The 21,257-nt window shown below is 36.9% G+C and overlaps 1 protein-coding gene across 11 annotated transcripts in view; it reads right to left on the bottom strand.

The window, feature by feature from the left end:
* Positions 1 to 21,257, bottom strand: part of cntnap5l (contactin associated protein family member 5 like) — a 141,354-nt gene that overhangs the window by 66,654 nt on the left and 53,443 nt on the right. For all 11 annotated transcript variants that reach the window (XR_015502749.1, XR_015502748.1, XR_015502750.1 and 8 more), the window contains one exon: positions 19,151 to 19,344. Coding sequence is in view for 1 of the 11 variants with exons in the window: in XM_087273926.1 (XP_087130052.1) it covers positions 19,151 to 19,344 (194 nt within the window). In the remaining 10 variants the exon portion in view is untranslated. The remainder of the gene's footprint in view (positions 1 to 19,150; positions 19,345 to 21,257) is intronic.

The following is a 21,257-nucleotide window of genomic DNA, read 5'->3' as shown; positions in this document are numbered from 1 at the left end:
GTGTTGTGTGTGTGTGTGTGTGAATCACAATTTGTGCACAAAATACATATTGTAAAGCTTTAATTCACTTTGAATATGTATCTCATTTAACAGCCTTAAAGATCTTTTTTAAAGTCTTCAACATAACAGGTTGTGCTTAAGAGCCTGTAAAATCCATTGGAACTTTTCATTCCACAAAAAGGTTCAGTAAAGTGGAAAAGGTTCTTAGTTCAACAAAATGTTCTTCACACAAAGGAATAAATGGTTATTTTAAGAAATACCAACTGAAAGGTTATTTGAGAAGCTAAAATTTGTTTTTCTATGGCATCACTGAGAAAACAGTCAACTGTTACAAAAATGCCTGCAATACTAACCTTTTAAAGTAATTTACAAGTAATTAGTTATTGGCCTATATGTTTAATTATTTCAGAAAATAAAATAATGAGTAAAATGCAAATGCTTGTGATTGTGTTAATAACTCAGTAAATGTATGCATGTATAATTCTGGTAATTTAAATTATTAATGACAATTTTGAAAAAAAAAACATCAAAGTTAATTTTATGAGAGAAAGCTAATTTCCTGAAAGGTCAATGTTTCTAAGAATGCCCATAAAACACTGCTGCTTTATTATATGGTTTGTTTAGTAAATACATCTACATGTATGAGTGATGTAGATGTATTCTCTTTATTCTCTATTTCCACCAGGGGATACTCATCCCAAGGCCCTCAGACTATGCAGCGCCACTGATTCGATCCAAGCCCAACGATGAGATGATCCCAAGGTTTCCATAATCTTGGACCAGACCTTATCCTGAGCAGCTGCTGTGGTGGTCATAAAGAAGTGGAGAGCATAAGACTGATTCCTGTGATGTTCCAGGGACAGACGAGTCTTCGCTGAGATCCAGCTACCAGCCTCCGGCACCTAGACTGCAGCTCTGCACAAGACGTTCGGCCAGAGGAGAAATGGTTGTGCCCAACTGAGCTTGGTTTCTCTCTAGTTTTTTTGATTCTTCACTTTCGCCTATTGGTGAAGGTTTTCCTCGCCGCTGTCACCACTGGCTTGCATGGTTTGGGATCTGTAGAGCTGCGCATCGATGGATTTGCTCTTCAGTGTTTGGACTATCAGTAGTGATTATTAAACCACACTGAGCTGAACTTAAACTCTGAAATCTAAACTACACTGTTTCAATTTATTATGATCTTCTATATGAAGCTGTTTTGACACAATTTACATTGTAAAAGTGTTATAGAAATAAAGGTGAACTGAATTGAAAACTGAATTGATGTATATCAGCAGTCAATCTGCAAATGAAGCAGCCAATTCATTATAATCACCCCATCTCTGTACACTCACAGAAAAGCTGATCCAAAATAAACCCTTTCCATTTAGACTATAGTAAAAACAGTGCCACACTCTCAAAGCTGCGCTGTTTTTTGGAACAGTTGGCAGAAACAGTATACCAATACAAAGCAATTGCAATAGATATACATTTCTGTACCACTTCTTTCATGCGTTTTGATATAGCAAAACATTTTCTAGATATATACTGACATTTTTAGATCATTTTCATTTGTTTAGACAGCAGGCAAAGTCCTTTAGATTAACGACTTATGCTTGTATTATCAAAAGGCTAGCAAACAAGAATACTTGTGATTTGCTTTGACAGTTGGCCATTTGTAATTACGGCATGTCACAAATTCAGGTTATAGCACAAAAACAATATCACGAATGTTGCCATAAAAAATATGTATATTTATAGTTATTTACAGTCATTTGTCTCTGTAGATTATTAATGACCTAAAAATACTGTACAATTTGTATGATACAAGTTATAATTAATAAAAAATATGATTGATAAATTATCAATATACTTTTATATTTTTTTCTACTTATTTATATACTATCTATATTAAATGACAATCACTCTGTTTTCTTTGTGTTTTGCATCCTGGAAATTCACATTTGTGCATCATTTTACAGTTAATTTAAGATATCTAGTAAATAAAGGCTTATTTTTTTTGGCACCTACACTACCTGATAAAAGTGTTGTCACCTCAAGTTTTAGCAACAACAAATAATAACTTGAGGTCTAGTTGATCAGTTGGTATTAGAAGTGGCTTATATAAAAGACAAAGGCCTCTAGATTGTGCTTATTTTACCAAAAATGCCTTGATTTTTAATTATTTAATTAGGACAGTAAGGTCTGACTTTGCTTGGACAAAAGTCTTGTCATGTAACAGAAAATATGTAGAATATAGCATATAAAGTCATGGTGAATCCATACATCTCTGCAATGACTCAAATACATTATTAATAAAGTCATCTGGAATGGCAAAGAAAGCGTTCTTGCAGGACTCCCAGAGTTCATCAAGATCCCTTGAATTCATCTTCTATGCCTCCTTTATTTTACCCTAGACATGCTCAATAATGTTCATTCTGGTGACTGGGCGGGCCAATTTTGGAGCACCTTGCCCTTCTGTGCTTGCAGGAACTTTGATGTGGAGGCTGAAATTTGAAAAGGAGCGATATCCTACGGAAGAATTTGCCTCTCCTGTGGTTTGTAATGTAATAGGCAGCCCAAATGTCCTGATACCTCAGGCTGTTGATGTTGTCATCCACTCCTGATTTATCCTTCACCAAACTTGACTGATTTCTGTGAGAATCTTGTGTTCATACAGGTTTTAATAGGTCTTCTGCAGTATTTGTGATGATTGGGTTGCAACAGATGATTCTTTGAAAAATCTACCTTCTGCCACTTTTCCAAATGATCAACAAAAAGTCAAGTTATTGGTTGCAACTGGGATGAATGACAAGACTTGTGTCAGGTAGTTTGCATAGCATTAATTCATTCATTCATTCATTCATTCATTCATTCATTCATTCATTCATTTTTTTTCGGCTTAGTCCCTTTATTAATCCGGGGTCGCCACAGTGGAATGAACCGCCAACTTATCCAGCATATGTTTTATGCAGCGGATGCTCTTCCAGCTACAACCCATCTCTGGGAAACATCCATCCACACTCATACACTACAGACAATTTAGCCTACCCAATTCATCTGGGTAGCGTCTCTTTGGACTGTGGGGGAAACCAGAGCAGCGACCTTCTTGCTGTGAGGCGACAGCAATATCTAATGTGCCACTTCATTGCCCCAGTGTACATAGCATTTATTTAAATTTATAAAGTGGGAATTAATTCAGTGGAGTCTTTAATGTTGCTTTTCTGAGCATTTTGAATCTCTGAACACTTTTAATGGGGTTTCATCAAAATTAATTTGTGGTCTTAAGATGAAAAAAGTCTGTATTTGGAAAGACATGAAGGTGAATAAATGATGCCATAACATACATTTTTGGATTAACCAACCCTAGAACTGTTGCCCATATAACACTCATTCAGCAGAATGAACCAGTTTCTGTACTTTCACAGCAGTCATAAAGCACATTTATAAATGTAGATAAAAAACTTTAAAAGAAGCTATGAAAAACTTTTCAAAATTTACAATGTTAATAACCGCAGAAACAGTCTGTAAAAAAGGGTTCATCGACATGCGGCTTACTACAGTACATCACAACCTGTGTGTCATCTATAATTCAGAGATATAAATGTGATCATTCAGGTGCTCAAATCCCATGATTACAATATTTCAGAGTCTACTTGAAGTGCACATCAGCTCCGTCTCTAACCCAACACACCTGTCTGTAATTTTTGTAAAGTAATTTTAAAGACTTCCAGGTGTGTTTGGGGATGGAGCTGGAGGTATGGATTAAGGATGGAGCTAAACTTTACAGGACATTTACCCACTAGAACACAATAAATGCCCATCTGTGATCTATATATTTATGTCAATGTTTTTATCCACAGAAAGAAGCAGGAAAAAAAACAACAACATAGGTTCATTCTGAAAATGTTCCCCTATGTACATTCCTGGAGATTGCAAATTATGTAGCAAGTAGTCTATATAGCTGCATTTCATCTTTAAAACTAATGCTACGGGGAGGTATGATGCAGTTCCTTTTAACGTTTACCAGCTGATTGTTCAACTCCATATGGACGGCTTTCCCATTGTTATCAGTTTGACTAGTTGACTGTGACGGAAGAGTTTGAGTCTTCCAAAGAATGTTTGCAGAAAGCAGGTAAGACAAAAACAAAAGCCAAAAAATAAAATAAATTAAAGCTGCAGTGATGAAAGGGAACTCACACCCGGGTTCAAGCTAATAGATTTAAAAATAAATAAATAAAAAAGCTAAGAGGTTGCGCTATGACTGTGATTCAATAGTGTCATTTAAATGTCTTCAGGAATCTTACCGAAAAAGTGAATTTTCAGGCAGATCAGACATTGTTGCTGCGTCCCAATCCGCATACTATGTGTCCTAAATAGTATTTAAAAAAAAAAATTAGTAGATCACAAACCATTGTATGTTGAAAAGAGTATGCCAGAGGTTCGCGGATGGTTTGCTATTTCCGGTAAAAATTGTGTAAAAAAAGTGTAGAACCATACATACCCTAACCTCTGATATTGTCTACAACACATTGCGCATTGGACACAAATTGGATTAGAACTACAAACTCGTGTAAAAAGTGTAAAAAAAACTACAAGCATGATGGACGCGCGAAAACAACCGTCAAGTAGAGGCTTTGGTAAAGATGTTTGAATGACTATTAATCAATATCTAGCCCACTGGAAAATATTTAAATCACATTATCTGTGTTAAATTTCATCTGCAACAATGCTGAACTTATTTAAAGATGATAGAAATGTGAATGGTGTGTGGATGATTGACAGGGGGCAAAACTAAGCAACACAACACTGTGTTAAAAAGTAAGTAGTATATCCCAAAGCTTGCATACTCTTCTGTTGCACACTCAAAAGTACAAACTTTTCCTTCACAAAGAAGTACATAATTTTAGGCCATAGTATATGTATGCGAATTAGGACGCAGGTGTGGCTGAGATATAAGTACTTTTTTTTACTCTTACATGGTTATATACTAAAGTTTGTCAGTCCGCCATGGACACGCCCTTTAATGAAATCACTAGATTGTTTTTTTTTTTCTCTCAGATCTCACACTGCCCTAATTCAAGGGCAATGTGGCAAAGAGGTTTTTTTTTTTTTCGCCTCTCTCTCCCCAAATCTATCTTACTTCCTTTTACTAAATGCTACCTCCTGTTGACATGTTTTCCCCTGAAATGTGATGTGTGTTTATGGTCGGGGGGGGGGTGTCCAATTTCACTGCATGACAGTGTATTTGACTACATGGAAGTGCATGTGATAAATAAAGGCCACTGATTGATCAATCGATTGATTGATTGATGTCAAATTACAAAGGCCCTTAGCTTAAATTAACAAAACTTGAATGCTATCTGCTAAAATTTGTAGGAGGAGTTTGTTACACTTTAAAACATGCCATTTCCTGCTGCCAGCAGGTGGTGGTATAACTGTATCTGGATATTGGCATGTAAACCTGTTCAGGTCAGGACTGTTATCAAACAAGTGAATTTTGAGAGCTCAGACAATGTATGCCTGAGTTATAACAACTTGTTTTGTGGTGAAGATTGTGAGGCAACCACTAACACGTCTTTCAATGAAAACTCTAGATCTTCGCAATTTAACATCACCAATTACTTTAGATGACAATACACAATTTTGGTTTTGAACGGATTCAATCCCTAGGAGGAGTTTGTTCAAATAGAATGCCGAAAAAGTGCAGTTGAGGCAGAGGAAGTAAAAAAGAAATTGACTTTCTGTTTGGTTTGAGATTTCGCTCTAAGAGACTTTTTGTAGGTATTGGTATGTTTGATGTGTGTTCCAATTTCCGTATCATAGCTCGGGAGTCAGTCCGTCAAATGGTCACAGGTGGCACTGTAGTCATTTTCGCCACTTCTGCTGTGCGTGTGCAAAGTTTTGTAAGTTTTCAGACAATTAGACCTTCAAAATTATGATTCATTCTGAAGAACAGCGGCCTCTGGTGGATTTACGCAAGAGGAGCAGGCGCGAACTGCACTCAAAACAATATGAGATCTCAAAAAGCGTACACAGCGTCCTCTGGTGGATTCACGAAAACAAAAACTGCCATAAAATAATAGCTCTTGGGACGTATTTGGCACTTTCCAGAAATGTATATAGGGGTACATAGTCAGAATGAGCCTGTATTAAAAAAAAAAATAGGTTGTATGCCAAAATGCATACAACTGATTTAATTTGTGAGACAAAGGGCTGTAGTTGAATCTAAAGCCATTCATATCAGCCTGCAAACATATGTAGTGTCACCTTGCCAGGAAAAATGAAGCAAAAACAGCCAAACTAAATTTGCATGCACTGGAACAATGAGGCGGTAAATTGTATTCAACAATACTGGACTGGAACATATCAGGTGTTGCCTCTGCATTGGACTGTAACATTTTATCTTGCGTGCACAAACATACAGTGCGCCAGGCAGAGCGCTGTGTTTACTTCTCCAGCTGCAGCTGTGCACAGGATATGGCCATCAAACAGTCACTTCAGTCTCTCCTGCCTGAACATGACCATTAGTGCAGGAAGAATCTGGCGTGTAATATCTCGGCCGCTGTTTCATGTAGTGTGTGTGTCTTTGTGTGTGCACTTAAGGACAGAGGAGGACATTGAATATAGATATGGAGAGGAATGTGGTTTCCTGTATTGTCACGCTGCTTCACATCATGCCTCATTACACTGACACTACAGCACTGGCGAAGACATCATCGGCGTGTTATAAAGCACACACACTCACACATGGACTTACGTCCTTGAGAGTTTTCCACATTCTGTCATCATTATCCTTCACTAAGCGGGTGTGTATTTGTGTTTAAACTTGCGAGCAAACTTTTGTAAAACAATTTTTATTCTACATTTATAACACAAAATGAATTCAGTACACATTGTTGCCTTGGAAACAGATTATCTTGTAATATTTAAAGTTGAAGTCAGAAATAATAGACCTTCTGTGGATTTATTTTATTTTCAACCCCGGCTCATTCTGAAAAGGTACTGCTATATACGTTTTTGGAGAGCACCAAATACATCCCTGGAGTTACATTTTCTTTGCATTTTTTGCTAATCCACCCGAGGCCACTGTGTATGCTTTTTGAGCTCTCAAATTTCTCTTGCAAGTGCCATTCGTGCCACCTGTTTTAGTATAAATCTTCTAGAAACCGCTGATGACTGACTGAATGAATGACTGACCCACCCTACTCTTTTCCTGAACCCAACCCATAGTGTTTTTAAAAGCACAGATTGACCCGCCCACCCGCTTCCCAAAACCCATCTGACAGTTTTAAAAAGCAATCCCAAAAAAGAAAAGCCCTCGTCTGATTTTTACCACGTTTTCAGATTTAACCACATTCTCACCATGTTATTTTCTTGTTTATTTTATTTTTTTGCTTCTGTTTTAGTCTTATCTGCTTTTTGAAACTGTTCTTTTCCGAATTTGAACCCCATCATCATGGTCATCTCCTCTCTATGCCTCAAGTCCGCTGACGTACATGACGAGCTAACTAGACAAATTAGTAACAGCGGGAAAGCCGTCCACATGTGGTAAGTGATCAGCTGGTAAGTGCGAACAGCAACGGTGTCATAGCACCCCGTAGCGTTCGATTTAAAGACGAAATGCATCCATACGCATTTCTGGCTACATAATTTGCAATCTCTGCGAATATAGGGGGACGTTTACAGAAAGCCCATGCTGCTTATTTATTTTAAATTATTTCTTAACTTATGTTTAAAAGAGCAAATTTTTTTTGTTTATTTCCAAAAATCTTATTTGCTTTATTTTGGCTAGAATAAATAATAATAATAATAATGCGACACAGTGGCACAAGAGGTAGTGCTGTCGCCTCACAGCAAGAAACTCACTGGGTTGCTGGTTTGAGCCTTGGCTGGGTCAGTTCAGTTGGCGTTTCTGTGTGTAGTTGCCATGTTCTTCCTGCATTCGCGTGGGTTTCCTCTGGGTGCTCCGGTTTCCCCCACAGTTTAAAGACATACGGTACAGGTAATTTGGGTAGGCTAAATTGTCCATAGTGTATGATTGTGTGTGTGTGTGTGTAAATGAGTGTGTGTGGATGTTTCCCAGAGATGGGTTGCGGCTGGAAGGGCATCTGCTGCATAAAATCGTGCTGGATAAGTTGGCGGTTTATTCCGCTGTGGTGAACCCAGATTAGAAACCCCGTGAAGTTTTTGTTTTTTTCAATTATCTAAAGAACAAACCACTATAATATTTTATAATTTTTTTTAATATTTCCCAAATGACCTTGACAGAGCAAGGAAATTTTCACAGTATGTCTGATAATATTTTTTCTTCTAGAAAAAGTCTCACTTGTTTTATTTCGGCAAGAATAAAAGCAGTTTTGAATTTTTTAAAAACTATTTTTGGGACTAAATTATTAGCCCCTTTAAGCTATTTTTTTTTTTTCGATAGTTACAGAACAAACCATCGTTATAGAATAACTGGCCTAATTACCTTAACCTGCCTAGTTCACCTTATTAACCTAGTTAAGCCTTTAAATGTCACTTAAAGCTGTATAGAAGTGTCTTGAAAAAAAATCAAGTAAAATATTATTTACTGTCATCATGGCAAAGATAAAAAAATTAGTTATTAAAAATAGGTTTTTAAAACTATTATGCTTAAAAATGTGCTGAAACAATCTTCCCTCCATTAAACAGAAATTGGGGAATAAAATAAACAGGGGCGCTAATAATTCTGACTTCAACTGTATATATATATATATACTTTGTTTGCTTGTTCAAATTACTTATTTAAAATAAGTTCAAACACAACTCTTGAGATTTCATTGAGGCAACTTTTTTTTTATGTTCAATCCACATAAATTTGTTAAAAGTGTTAACTTTATTCATGTTGTCCCAACATAAACTGATTGTGTGGAATCCTGCATTTTTTACAGTGTAAGCATCCTGCTGTCGTATTTTAACTGCACGCATTTGAAAAAGTCAACTTTGTGTGGAATTAAATGACGTTACTTCTGTCGAGTCTTTTTCATTTTCAAATCAAATCAAATGGGGTTTCCTTTGAGGTGACAGCAGTGTTTGTGTTTTCAAGATCACTTAAGAAAATATTTAAAGATGGAGAAGAGACTAGCGGTCATTGTTTCCTGTTATCCAGAGCTTAATGATTTTACAACTCTTGAATATCACTATTACAATTATAACAATATCACAATATTACAATTGTAACAGCAAAACTTGCGCACAACATGCTGCTGATTCAGTCGTTGAAGAGTGATATAAAAAATAGTGCACCCCATTTGTTTTTATTTTAAACAAAAAAGGTAATGTGCTGCACCTCCTGTTTTGGGAATAGAAAAGCATGTTTTGTATCGACCCCTAAGCCTTTAAACGTCACTTTAAGCTGAATACTAGCATCTTAAAAAATATTTAGTAAAATCTTATGTGCTGTCATGATGGTAAAGATAAAAGAAATCAGTTATTAAAACTTTTGTTTATAAATATGAAAAAAATACAAAAATATAGAAAAAAAATATTTCCATTAAACCGAAATTCAAGGGATAAAAAAAATATACAGACTAGCTTATAATTCAGGAGGGCTAATAATTCTGACTCTGACTATGATTATACAAGTAATCATTAAATTTGTACACAATACGCCAATATACATGAAGTTTAGGAGTAAAAGCTAGGATATATGGGATGACTGACAACTGTGGTAACTATAGCAAAGTTCTGGCATTTCATGCTATAAATACTATCAGTGTCCAAGGACTCATTATGGTTGATGATTTGAAATAATCATCTTCTCAGGAGTCGTGTATTGTCTAAGATTGCAAGGCTGCTACATTGTGTGTTACCATGCCTACTTATTAAGTGCATTTTAAGCGTAAGTGATACAGTTTATGGAGATAATGAAGTAGGAAGTTGCAGGTCGTGATATGTTGGTATATTTATTTATTTTATTTATAAGATAGAGCAATTAGGGTTAAGTTTAGTATGGCCTTTTTTGTTTGTTGCCTTAGATTTCTTGCACTGCACACACAGCAGTATAAGCATTTAAATGTGATTAAAGGGGACTTATAATGTAAAAATAACTTTTATAAGGGGTTTAAACAAAGTTGTCTGGTAACACTCTGTTAATATAGCCAGCTTATAAAGATTAAAAAAAAAAAAAAAAAAAAAAAAAAATATATATATATATATATATATATATATATATATATATATATATATATATATATATATATATATATATATATATATACAAATTTTTTTATAAGCCCCACCCATTATTGAAGATCTCTCCCCCATAAATATAGGATGCATATGTCTTAAAATCTGCCAATATGCTAACACGAAGGCATTTTTACTTCTGCCTTCTTTTGAAAAGAGGTCTGTGAACTCAATCTCATCTGAATTTAAAGCAACAGTCACCAAAATTGCACAACTAGGATCAAAGCCTAAAATGGTCAGTTATAAAACATTATTTGTCAGGTATTTCAAGCTGAAGCTTCACATACACATTCCCAATTCTATTTTGTACCCCTAGAAATGGCATACCACTACAGCACCTGCACACATCCTCATGTGTCATCACAAACTCTTAATATGAGATTGAAGATGGCGACTGCTGCAGTTATTCCAGTTGCGTTATTTTGTGGTATTTGTATCTTCAGGAAATCACTGAAGGCATATATAATGTTATCATAATGATATAATGTGGCAGCAAGATTGTAACTGTACTGTGCATCTACACCCTAGCCATATTCATCAATGTAACACACGAAAACATTACCATTATAGCAGACACTGTAAAAAGGCCATTCTCAGCCACTTTTCTGACAGGGTATTCCAGTGTCATCGAGTGACAGAATGTTGTGGTACTGCTATACAGGAGTTATGATTAGGGATTATAGATAGCAAAATTTAGAGTTTTTTATTTAAGCATTCTTTAAAAAAAGCATAACGGTAAAACATGAACGAGGTTATGAATGTATTAAAACATGTGCTTGTTTGTTGTAAAAATTTGTAATAATGACAAAAAAATACTACTTGTGCATCTCCTTGCTGCCTGTAACGAATGCTCAGACAAAGATGGATCCATGTGCAGTACGTTTATTGTATAAATGAGATATAACAAGAAGAAGTATATACTCAAGTGTATAGCAGTAGAGTACGGTGTCGCAGACAGGTGACTAGAAATCGGCATCGGTTAACAGGCTGGGTTCGGGGCTGGCAGCAGAGAATCAGAGTCCAAAGGCAGGCAATAGTTCAGGGCAGGCGGCAATACAAATACAGGGTCAATAAACAGTCCGGGTTGGCAACAAGAAGTAATCAGAGTCAGGGAAAACGCTCAGAAATGTCTGCAGGGCAAAACAAGACTTCGCACTGAAGCAGCGTGAGAGTGCTGCTTATATGTGTGTGGAATGTGATTGAAGATGTGCGTCAGGTGTGTCTGAAATCAGTGTAGATGGATGACGTAATGTCAATAGTCCGGTGATGATGACCTCTGCTGGTTAGTGAAGGGAATAGCTGGGACCGAGCCGGTGACACTGCCGTTGTAGATGGTGTATTCTAGGAAATTCTTATCTCTTGGTTGAGTGTGGTGCTGAAAAATCTCGGTTTCAAGGGCTATCCAGGCCATCCCCTTAGCTCATCAGGGAAGGAAAAGGGCTAAGAGGTAGAATTGGGATTGGGCCTAATTTTATATTTAGTAAAAAGTGGCATAATAGGTCCTCTTTAACAATAGAGGTGTAAAGATAGTCAAACCGAGCTGAAAAAACACAATATCACCCTCATGGTTTGTAACGAGATGATCTCAGAGAGGTTGTCAATTCTGTAAAATATCAAACTGTATGTGTGTAGAACAGGATTAAGCACTAAAAGGCTAACTGGCAAAAAAATTGAATGCAAGTACAGTCTGTACATAACATAAGTCACAGTCATTTTAATGCCAGCCTTTTCTAATGTTATTACTCAAATTAATGGGTGTTAATAATGGTCATCAGCTGATAGATATGGGCCCCTACTGGTAGGCTCAGGTGGCAGTTATCATCAATTCACATAATCAGCTTTAGATCACATACTGCTGCAGTTAGAAGTTATTAATTAAATTTATTATTTATTAAATTTAACAACTACCCCTACCACAACCCTAAACCCAATCATCACAGTAATGTAAACACAGATCTGGATCTGGAGTCTTCTCTATCAGTATAGCTGATTAACCATGTTTATGGATGATAACAGCCTTCTGAGCCTACCAGTAGTTCCATATCGAATATAATAATCATTATTTTGAAAAAATATGAAAAGAGAAGAACGATTTGCATGGCTTTTGTTTGACTGTGTGAGAAATACGCCCTTACATGTTTATTTTGTGTGTGTATTATGCATGTGTATGATACATAATATTATGTATTAGTAACAACTGCTTTACACAAAACAAACCAGTCAATTTAAAAGCTAGATTAAGAATAAAAGTAAATTGTATGTGTATATTTTACAGTTTTGGCAAAAAAAAAAAAAATACTGTTGAAATCCATTTATGCCTGTACTTCGTTTGTAGTATCTCTAATGGTTCTCAGCTCCTTTCTTCTCTCTGACATGTACACAGGAGCCAAAAGTCGAGGTATAGATAAAGATTAAAGCAAAGGAAAAAAGTGAAAGGTCCTGTGCAGACACTGAAAAGAATGGGGAGAGGCAGGTGGAGTGGATGGTGGCTAATGTAGGATTTAATTGTCAAAGCGTACCACCTTCATGCTGTGGTGAGAATAAAATGCTTTGTGCCAGCAGGAATAATACCTCAGCTGTACTCCAGGCCCCAAAAAGCTCTCACACAGATGGTGGGAAAGAGAGAGAGGGATCTATCCGTGCCACAAAAAAGGGTGATGGAAAAGTTCAGCAGCATTTTCTGAAAAGACTGAACCATGACAATTTTTTTCTCTCTTCACAGACTAACATTATATTTTTCTTTTCTCTCTAGTTCATTACCCTAAAACTCTGAGATATTTAATCCAATAAATTGAACAGTTGCAGAAAAATGTACACAAAAATAAACAACACTGTAAATCAATTGTTTATTGACACAAGTCAGAGTCTCTCACACAAAGACTTTACAAGTATATTAACGGCCACTAGTGAATTAGTTTAAAATTAATTAAACTAAACTAAGTTTAATTAGTGAAAAAATCTTCTCTTGTTTACCAGGGTTGTTGTGTGTGTGCGTGAACAGTCAACACTCCCACAAACAGTCTCATGTGCTTTGCCAACCCACAAAGGCACGTCCGGCCAGGGTTCTAAATCTTGTGAAATGTCCAGGATTCGGCTTTTGCTTTTGCTTTCTAAAGCTTGTATGCATTTTTGCATGATCTTTTTACTTATCTCATGAACTGATTGCGAGTGTTTTTGTTAATGAGTTTACAAGCATTGGAAGACGCATGTGCGCTTAGGTATATTATACATAAGCAGCTACAGCATGTGAGGAGGTCAATTAGGCAACCCAGGCTCATTCTGAAAATGTACCCCTATATACATTTCTGGAGAGTGCCAAATGCGTCCCAGGAGCTATGTTTTTAAGCAGTTTTTGTTTTTGCGTGAATCAACCAAAGGCTGCTGTGTATGCTTTTTCAGATCTCAAATTTCTCTTGCGAGTGCCATTCATGCCTACTGTTCTCTCATAAATCCACCAGAGGCCGCTACTGACTGATCGACTGACCCACCCTCCTCCTTCCCTAAACCCAACCAATAGTGTTTTTAAAAGCACCAATTGACCAATTATTTACTAGTTCATTTAATTTTTTGGCTTCAGTTTTTGTCTTACCCGCTTTCTTGAAACGGTTCTTCATCCGACTCAAACCCAGTCAATGTGGTCAACTCCTCTTTGTGTCTCAAGTTTGCCGATGTACATGGTGAGCTAAACTGGTAACAGCAGGAAAGCAGTCTACATGGAGGTAAGCGGTCAGCTGGTAAGCGCAAAAAGGAACAACGTCACCCCGTAGCATTTTTTTTAAAGATGAAATGCAGCCATACGTACTTCTAGTTACATAATTTTTGATCTCCAGAAATGTATATAGGGCTACATTTTCAGAATGTGTCGGTGTTGCATTTATGTGTGGGGGCGTGAGGGAAAATTTGCTTTAAGTTATATAAAGCTTAGAGCATTAGAACTGGTTCTCAGTATCGGCCGATAAACATGACAAGAAATTGGTATCGGCTGCAAAAATCCTGATTGGAGCATCCCAACAACAATGACTATTAAATGTTAATTACTGTGATACAAAGAAACCAATTTTGTAGTTGGTGAACACTAAACAAAACAAAACTAGACTAATTTAAAAGACTGTGATTGGCCAGTGCATTTAAAAGCTAAGCAGAAATGTGTGCGATTGATAGCAATGTTCAATACAGAACTAAATGAAAGAAACACATTTCTAATTGTGACAACCTTATAAGACTTTGTTTATTCTGCTGGCATTTTGTCAATCCCTTGTTAATTTCCAACCCTATTCAGACAAAAAATACTCATGTATAAACAAAACAAAGCATTAACTTGCAAATATACACACAGAATGGCTTCATAAATAATCCTCATGCCGCATGGATTTAAACTAACTTACATTTACCATGATGGATGGCTAGCAATAGCTGGTGGGCAATAGCGATGAGATGACCCTTATCCTATGGGCAGTGTGTTTTGGTTTAGCTAAAGAGGGTGACTGTATTCTGGCGTTAAACAGATGGCATTGGATTCAGTCTGTCTGGCTGTCTGACTCACTGGCATCTGCTCCAGCTGGCATGGCAACTCACCTTGGCACAGACTGGCACCTCTGTGAGATGGTTTCCTACTCTGAATGGGTAAACAAGTGAAATTCAAGGTCCTACTGCCAGTGTGCACCCAACAGAAAGAAGAAGCTTAGTTTCTCCTTTCGCATGCATCCTTTTAGACACACCATCTCAGTTTGTGACAGACATGCTATTTCAAGGTGAAAAGAAACCTGCTGGTTAGACTGGAGGCTGAACAGATTCTTTTTATATGTCTATGCTGAATTTTGGTCAAGCAGGTTGCAGAAGTGAAATAAACCCCCCATCATGTGCACATATCTCTATGGGGTTTGCTTAATACACAAATTCTCTTGCTCAGATTAACTATCAGTTCATCCCAGTGGACAAATATCCATCTTATTAATTAATAATCTAAAATAATTAACCACATAAGCAAGATGTCCTTCAGGATAATTAATCCTAGAGTCGGTGTCACCAGCACTGTCACAGTGGACTCTGAATGCTTAAGAACTCATTCATAATTAATATTGCTTCCCATCAATTTATATGGCAGAAAATAATGGTTTAACGCTACTTTATTTAGGATTGACTGACATTTCTATTAAATTTAAGTCTGTTCTTCGTATTTTAGTGTGAAGGAAAATGAAATGCACTCAAAATAAGATGACGCAAGTGTACACTAGATGAAGATCCATTTAAATCTTCTCTGTGTTCTTCTCACAGAAGAAAATCACTTCACTGAAACAAGCCACTAGAGAGCTGCAGGATTAATTAACATAGTCTAATGAATCATTTGTATGTGCCGCATGCACTGACAGGTCTTAAGTGACCCGAAGTGTGTTTTATTGATCTCAGACAGGGAGAATAATTTATCAACATATTCCAAACAAATTTCCATCACTGAACGCAGTTCATCATAACGCCTTGTGCTTGGCTGAATATTGCATCAATGCCACATACGCCATTCAGATCCTTGTAATTAAATTGACTTTAAAGAACTCAATTCAGATTTGTTTTCCACACAACACAAATGCAAACAGCCTTGTCTGAGACAGCACATAAACCCAGTTTGGTTGGGTGCTCATTTATAGACAAATACATACAAAATGATGTCATCGTGGTGAGTGTAAACAGTAGAGAAAAATATTAGATGTGTATCATTATATAAGATCAGTGCATTATGTCTCAAAAGGGACCCCATACTAATTTACAGCTGGGGGTTATTAATTAAAAAAAAAAGTAAATCACTCGATTAAATTAAAATTGTAGCTTTAACAAAGGCTAAACTATATTTACTGATTTTAATTATTATATTTAAATGTGATTCATGTCTTCCGCTACATTAATTCTTCCATGGTGGTCGCCAAAACAAAATTCATTCCCGCCACGGCTACATTACAGCTTCTTATTCGAAACCTTCTGTTGTTGCTGTTTCTTTTCTTTTTTTAAGAACGTGTTATAAATCGTACCAAATCATATTGAAATGTAAGTGAATTATAACAGTGTGAACTTTTCTGTAATCGTAGTAGTGCTGTGTGTTATTTGTTTAACGCTTTAAGATTACATGCTGACTGACTGACTAATAAACAAGGCTGCACGATGCGTGAGGCCAGCAAGCACAATGTAGATTTCAGTTATGATGAACACCGTTTCCATAATTATACTTTATTTATACATATAGATCTATGGTTCTGCATTCAATGACTTTATCTTGCTGGAGTTTATAGCCATTTCACTTTATTTCAGAATGTATGCCGTTCTGTAGGTCTATTGGAGACAGTCATGAATATTCCTAGCATACATAATACATGTTGCAGACATACTTGTTACATGAATGCACTAAATCGCACTTCAGCAGCATTTATTTGAGCCCACAAGAAAATCTGCACTTGAGCAACGCATATTTGAGGATGCGCAGAAAGTTTTGTGCATGAACAGGAAACTGGCACGCATGCAAAGAAATTTGCATGCTCGTGCTACATAAATGCACTCTCGACTTGTAATATTGCGCTTACGAAATCTGTCATTGAAATACCTTGTACATTGTATAATACATTAAAATATCTTATTTTTTTTATTGTGCTATTGCTTGTAATTAGATTTTATTTATTTTTTTTAGGAATTTTTCATTTTTGTTTGATAGGGTTTACATTTTTATCAGCTTGGTATTAGAGATTACCTTAGTATCTAAAATGTCTAAATCTGTATCTAAAAGTATCTAAAATGTGTCATAGTAAACATTATGATTACTAAAACAACTTTTTTGGTGCTGTTGTTGTTGTTATTGCAGAGTCAGTGAAAATGTTGCCAGTCCAAGTAAAATAATGAACCACTGATCCAGTTGGACCAGTACAAATAGTACTTAACATTGTCTTCTGCTAATATTAATATACTTTGGATATACTTTGTGCAACTTTGAATATAAAAGCACTCTCTTCTAAGAGCCCATTTTTGTGTATTTCTACTTTACTGTAATATTTAGCCTTCCCGCAAAGATACAGTACAAACACAAAAAAAGAACCTGACTCAGCCTCAGCAGTGAGTCATTGAAAGAAGGACTCTTGATGCATAGAAAAATACATACTAAATTATGCCGTCTTGGTGAGTACTCTCGAAAATCAAATATTGCTCTTGAAAGATTAACTTTTGTAGCTTTAACCCCTTGACAGTCCTGTAACTAATGGCCAAGTGTACTACTGTATGGTTGGTAAGCTGGAACTCCAACCTTATTAATCTATGCACATGGAATTGCTTCTTCTCTTTGGTGTCCTTTGTTGGTGCCACAATTTAAGGAACATTTTGATCTTTTACAGAAATGGAAGTAGACTTCTTATTTGTATATGTTTTGGTTAATTTTATATGTTTTGTTAGGGGTTAGCAAGGTGTTGATTGTTTGTAGTGGTGGGCAAAGCAAGGCTTCATGAAACACTGAAACAGTTAAAGCAAATGTGTCGAAGCTTGAAATGTTTCAAAACCCATCTCTACAGTGAAACCTAGTGGTCATTTTTTATGATTTGCTCCTGAACGGCTTTAGCAAAGAAACAGTTAATCAAATTAAAGTATTAAACCCCAAGTTGTAGAGTTGAGGCTTCAAGTGATTTAGTGAAGCGGTGTGAGATTCTGACTATCGTGCATAGATAATGGGTTTGAATCCAGGGTGATGCAGTTATAGATATTGGATTTTAAGTGCTCTATTCTTGTAACGTGTTTTGTTTTAACATTGCTCTGACATCCGCATGAACACTTTGTGAGTAAATATGTCTTGTTTTGGTCATAACAAGTAATATTATTAAAATACATCAAGTCATAAATTCAGAATATTTTTAAAATTCGGGATTTGAACTCAGGCCATTTGCAGCACAGTCACTGTGGACATGTGCACAGTCCACTAGGCTACAATAGATAGAGTATTTTAAGACCATGGCAGTCAAACACAGACTCGCCGGGTCTCAAAATGCTTGTGAAATGACGGCTGCATTGAATTGCTTTAGTCACGTGATCTGGTGTTTCGAATCACCTTAGTCATGTGACCTGGCTGTTTCTGATCATGCTTCGGTGTAGAGTTTCAAAACACTTGCCCTTTGAAATCTTGATACTTTGTTGAAATGTCAGTTTCACGTCAGCCATCCCTAATTGTATGTTTGTTTATATGCAGAGGGCTTTTGTAGGATGCACTTTAAGACCCAAAAGCAGGACCAGGACAAATTAGGCACAATCCATCCTAATATCTACAGACTTTCTTTCATCTACTTCTCATCTGATTCCATAGTCATCGCTCGATAAACCTATGTTTCAGTGTTTCACTTAAGGACTAATTGTATCTTTTTTTGCTTAGTCTAAATGTTTAATTTGGCAAGACTGTTATCAAGTGCTCATATCTAATAATAAGTGATATTTAATGAGTTAACTCTGCTGGTCATGTCATTTTCCCTGTGTTTTCAGAGTTATTTATCCCTGTTAATATATCCACTTTTAAATACACATGAATCACTGAAAGTTATTTTGTGGTCCCTCCAATTTTTATGTAGCTTCAAAGAGGCAGTTGTTACACTGTAACAGTAAACATACTATAAAGACTCTGTAAAAAATCTTTACTTGATATCAGGAGCTAAACATTAAAGGAAGAACCCTTAAAGATGCCCTTAAAGTTGATTCTAATGTCCTAAATCTGATATACAGATTTCATAGCATTCTCTGTAGTGCCAATTAGCCTGTTACAACAGCATTTACAGTACAATTCAAACGATTTATCTGTAAGTCTCTTCCATTTAGATGTTGTTGCTATGGTTTTCATTTCCCACTTGTGCTATGCTTCTTACCGTTTGTGTGCCATTATTCAAACTGTGGCTAAAAACTTCTAGGCAGTCTCTCAAGATGGATATATTCCAGCCAGATTCACAAGACTCACCCATATCACGTCCTCTTGTCTATACGGTCTCCAGGTTCGTCCAGAGTCACTGTAGTGTAGCTGGTACCGGGCCACCCAGTCAGAGCTGCCCCAGCGACCCTGGGTGGCAATGGATGTGACCTTCAACCTGTCCCGTAGGTCCAGCTGAAGCCAAGGTTGCTGGTCTTCTCCGCTCGGAGACCACCCCCCACCTCCTAGGGGGACAGAATAAGAGGCAGTGCTTTAAAAACTGCAGAGGAATGAAACAGAATTCAGGGGGTAATTCTCTTCACAATTCAGGCACTCGCTAAGATTTCATACTCCTGTTCATCATGCTGACAGGACTGAAGCTTAGCGGTCAGAGAGAGGAGTAAAAAAAAAAAAGAATTAAATTTGTTCTAGCAGTTTTGTGGCACAGTCACTCTTTTTTGAGATAGAAATCACCAATCTGTCTCTAGGGGACAGCAAACAGGCCTCAAAGCAGTATAACATAAAAAAGGCAATTTGGAAATTACGCGGCACAGTTCTACACTTGTGTGTCTTACTATATTTTCTAGTTGCATGGATTCCTGCAGCTCTTGTTCAGAATTGAGTAAAAATAAAAGCAGGACTCACACGCACAACAACTTCACAGAATTCTTGGAAATATTTGTCCACCCACACAGACCTACTGTGTACCCACCTCCTTCTCTTTTTATTTTTCGCCAGAATTCAGCAAACGCTACCTGCAGGAAGGATTATGCTGGCAGAGAGGAAAATCTATAAATCGAGCAAGCGGTATATTAAAGGAGCAGGGTTTGATTTCTGCAAGTGGCAGGATAGCAGAGAAATGCCATACATGTTGGGAAAAAAAAATGCTGGCCAGATTTTCAAGCTATTAGCTTGGGGTTTGTAGAAGAATTGCTGGAGTGAATGTATCTGCATGTGACAGTCTCAAACTGTTTAAGAAAGAGCCTCACGTTAGGGGTGTTCAGTATACTTTATGAAAAACTGTAATTACTGTTTTAACAGTGTGTAATCTGATGTCGAGTCAGTCACTTTTGCAAAAACTACAAACACACCTTGAGTGTACAGTCATTGCTTGATATAGAGTTTTGTTCATGCAATTTAAAAGCAATTTCAAGCATTAAGCTAATTTGCACGGTGTTTGTCCTACAATACATATATTAAATGACACAGTAAAAGCAGAACTGTGTGTTCTGCACACACTGTAACAGTGCTTTGCTAATGAATGCATATATTTTGAATGCATCAGTTAAATGAACAATTCAACCACATAATGAATCTGTGAACAAATCATCACTCTTAGGCCCCGTTAACACTAATACATTTTAGTTTTAAAATAGTGTTTTAGATTAAAATGATCCACAATCAGAATACACTAACCTGCAGAGGGCCAGCTGGGGCTTTGGAGCTGAGTGAAAGGAAAGGCGGACGTTAACAGAGTCTGGTAAAGTTGGCATGCCATCATTACACTAGTTTTCCGAGTTTTACACGAGTACATGTGCCAAACAAACAAACAAACAAACAAACAAACAAATAAATAAATAAATAAATAAATAAATAAATAAGTGAAAGAAAACATATAGCTGTTCAGTTTAAGATGATGGCTATTCCATAAAACACCTTATAGGCTACGGGTCTTTTTGTTCATGATCACCCTTATGTTTCCCTTTTAAGTGTAAGGCTGTTGCATAAAATAATAAAGTTTTCAAGAGTTCACACTTAGCTGATGATTGTTGGTAAGCTAGTTTGGCATGCTGTCCCGGGAGAGAGCCCCGAGCTCATGAGAGACTCGAGCCCGGGGCTCCCTCCCGTTGCAGGGCGAGAGGGGAGTTTAAGCTCGGGTAGATCTTGAGAACCCCCCTCCCTCCTGCTGCGTGAGGGTTGCTAAGGTGATGCATTGCTGACAGAATTGAATCGAATTTGGTGCTAATTTGGTTTAGTCAATTTACTTAAGTGTCATGTTTTTGGGAGTGTGGGAGGAAACCGGAGGACCCGGGGAAAACCCACGCAAGCACGGGGAGAACATGAACTCCACATGAAAATGCTGACCGTTTGGGTATGCCCGAACTGGAGGCATTTTGCTGTGAGGCTGCAGTGCTAGCCACTGGGCCGCCGTGCTACC

Source organism: Danio rerio, chromosome 11, assembly GCF_052040795.2.
Source record: "Danio rerio strain M-AB ecotype USA chromosome 11, GRCz13ab, whole genome shotgun sequence".
In the NCBI taxonomy this organism is placed as follows: domain Eukaryota; kingdom Metazoa; phylum Chordata; class Actinopteri; order Cypriniformes; family Danionidae; genus Danio; species Danio rerio.
Note: the sequence above shows the minus strand (reverse complement) of the source record. Positions and strands in the feature narration are given on the sequence as shown.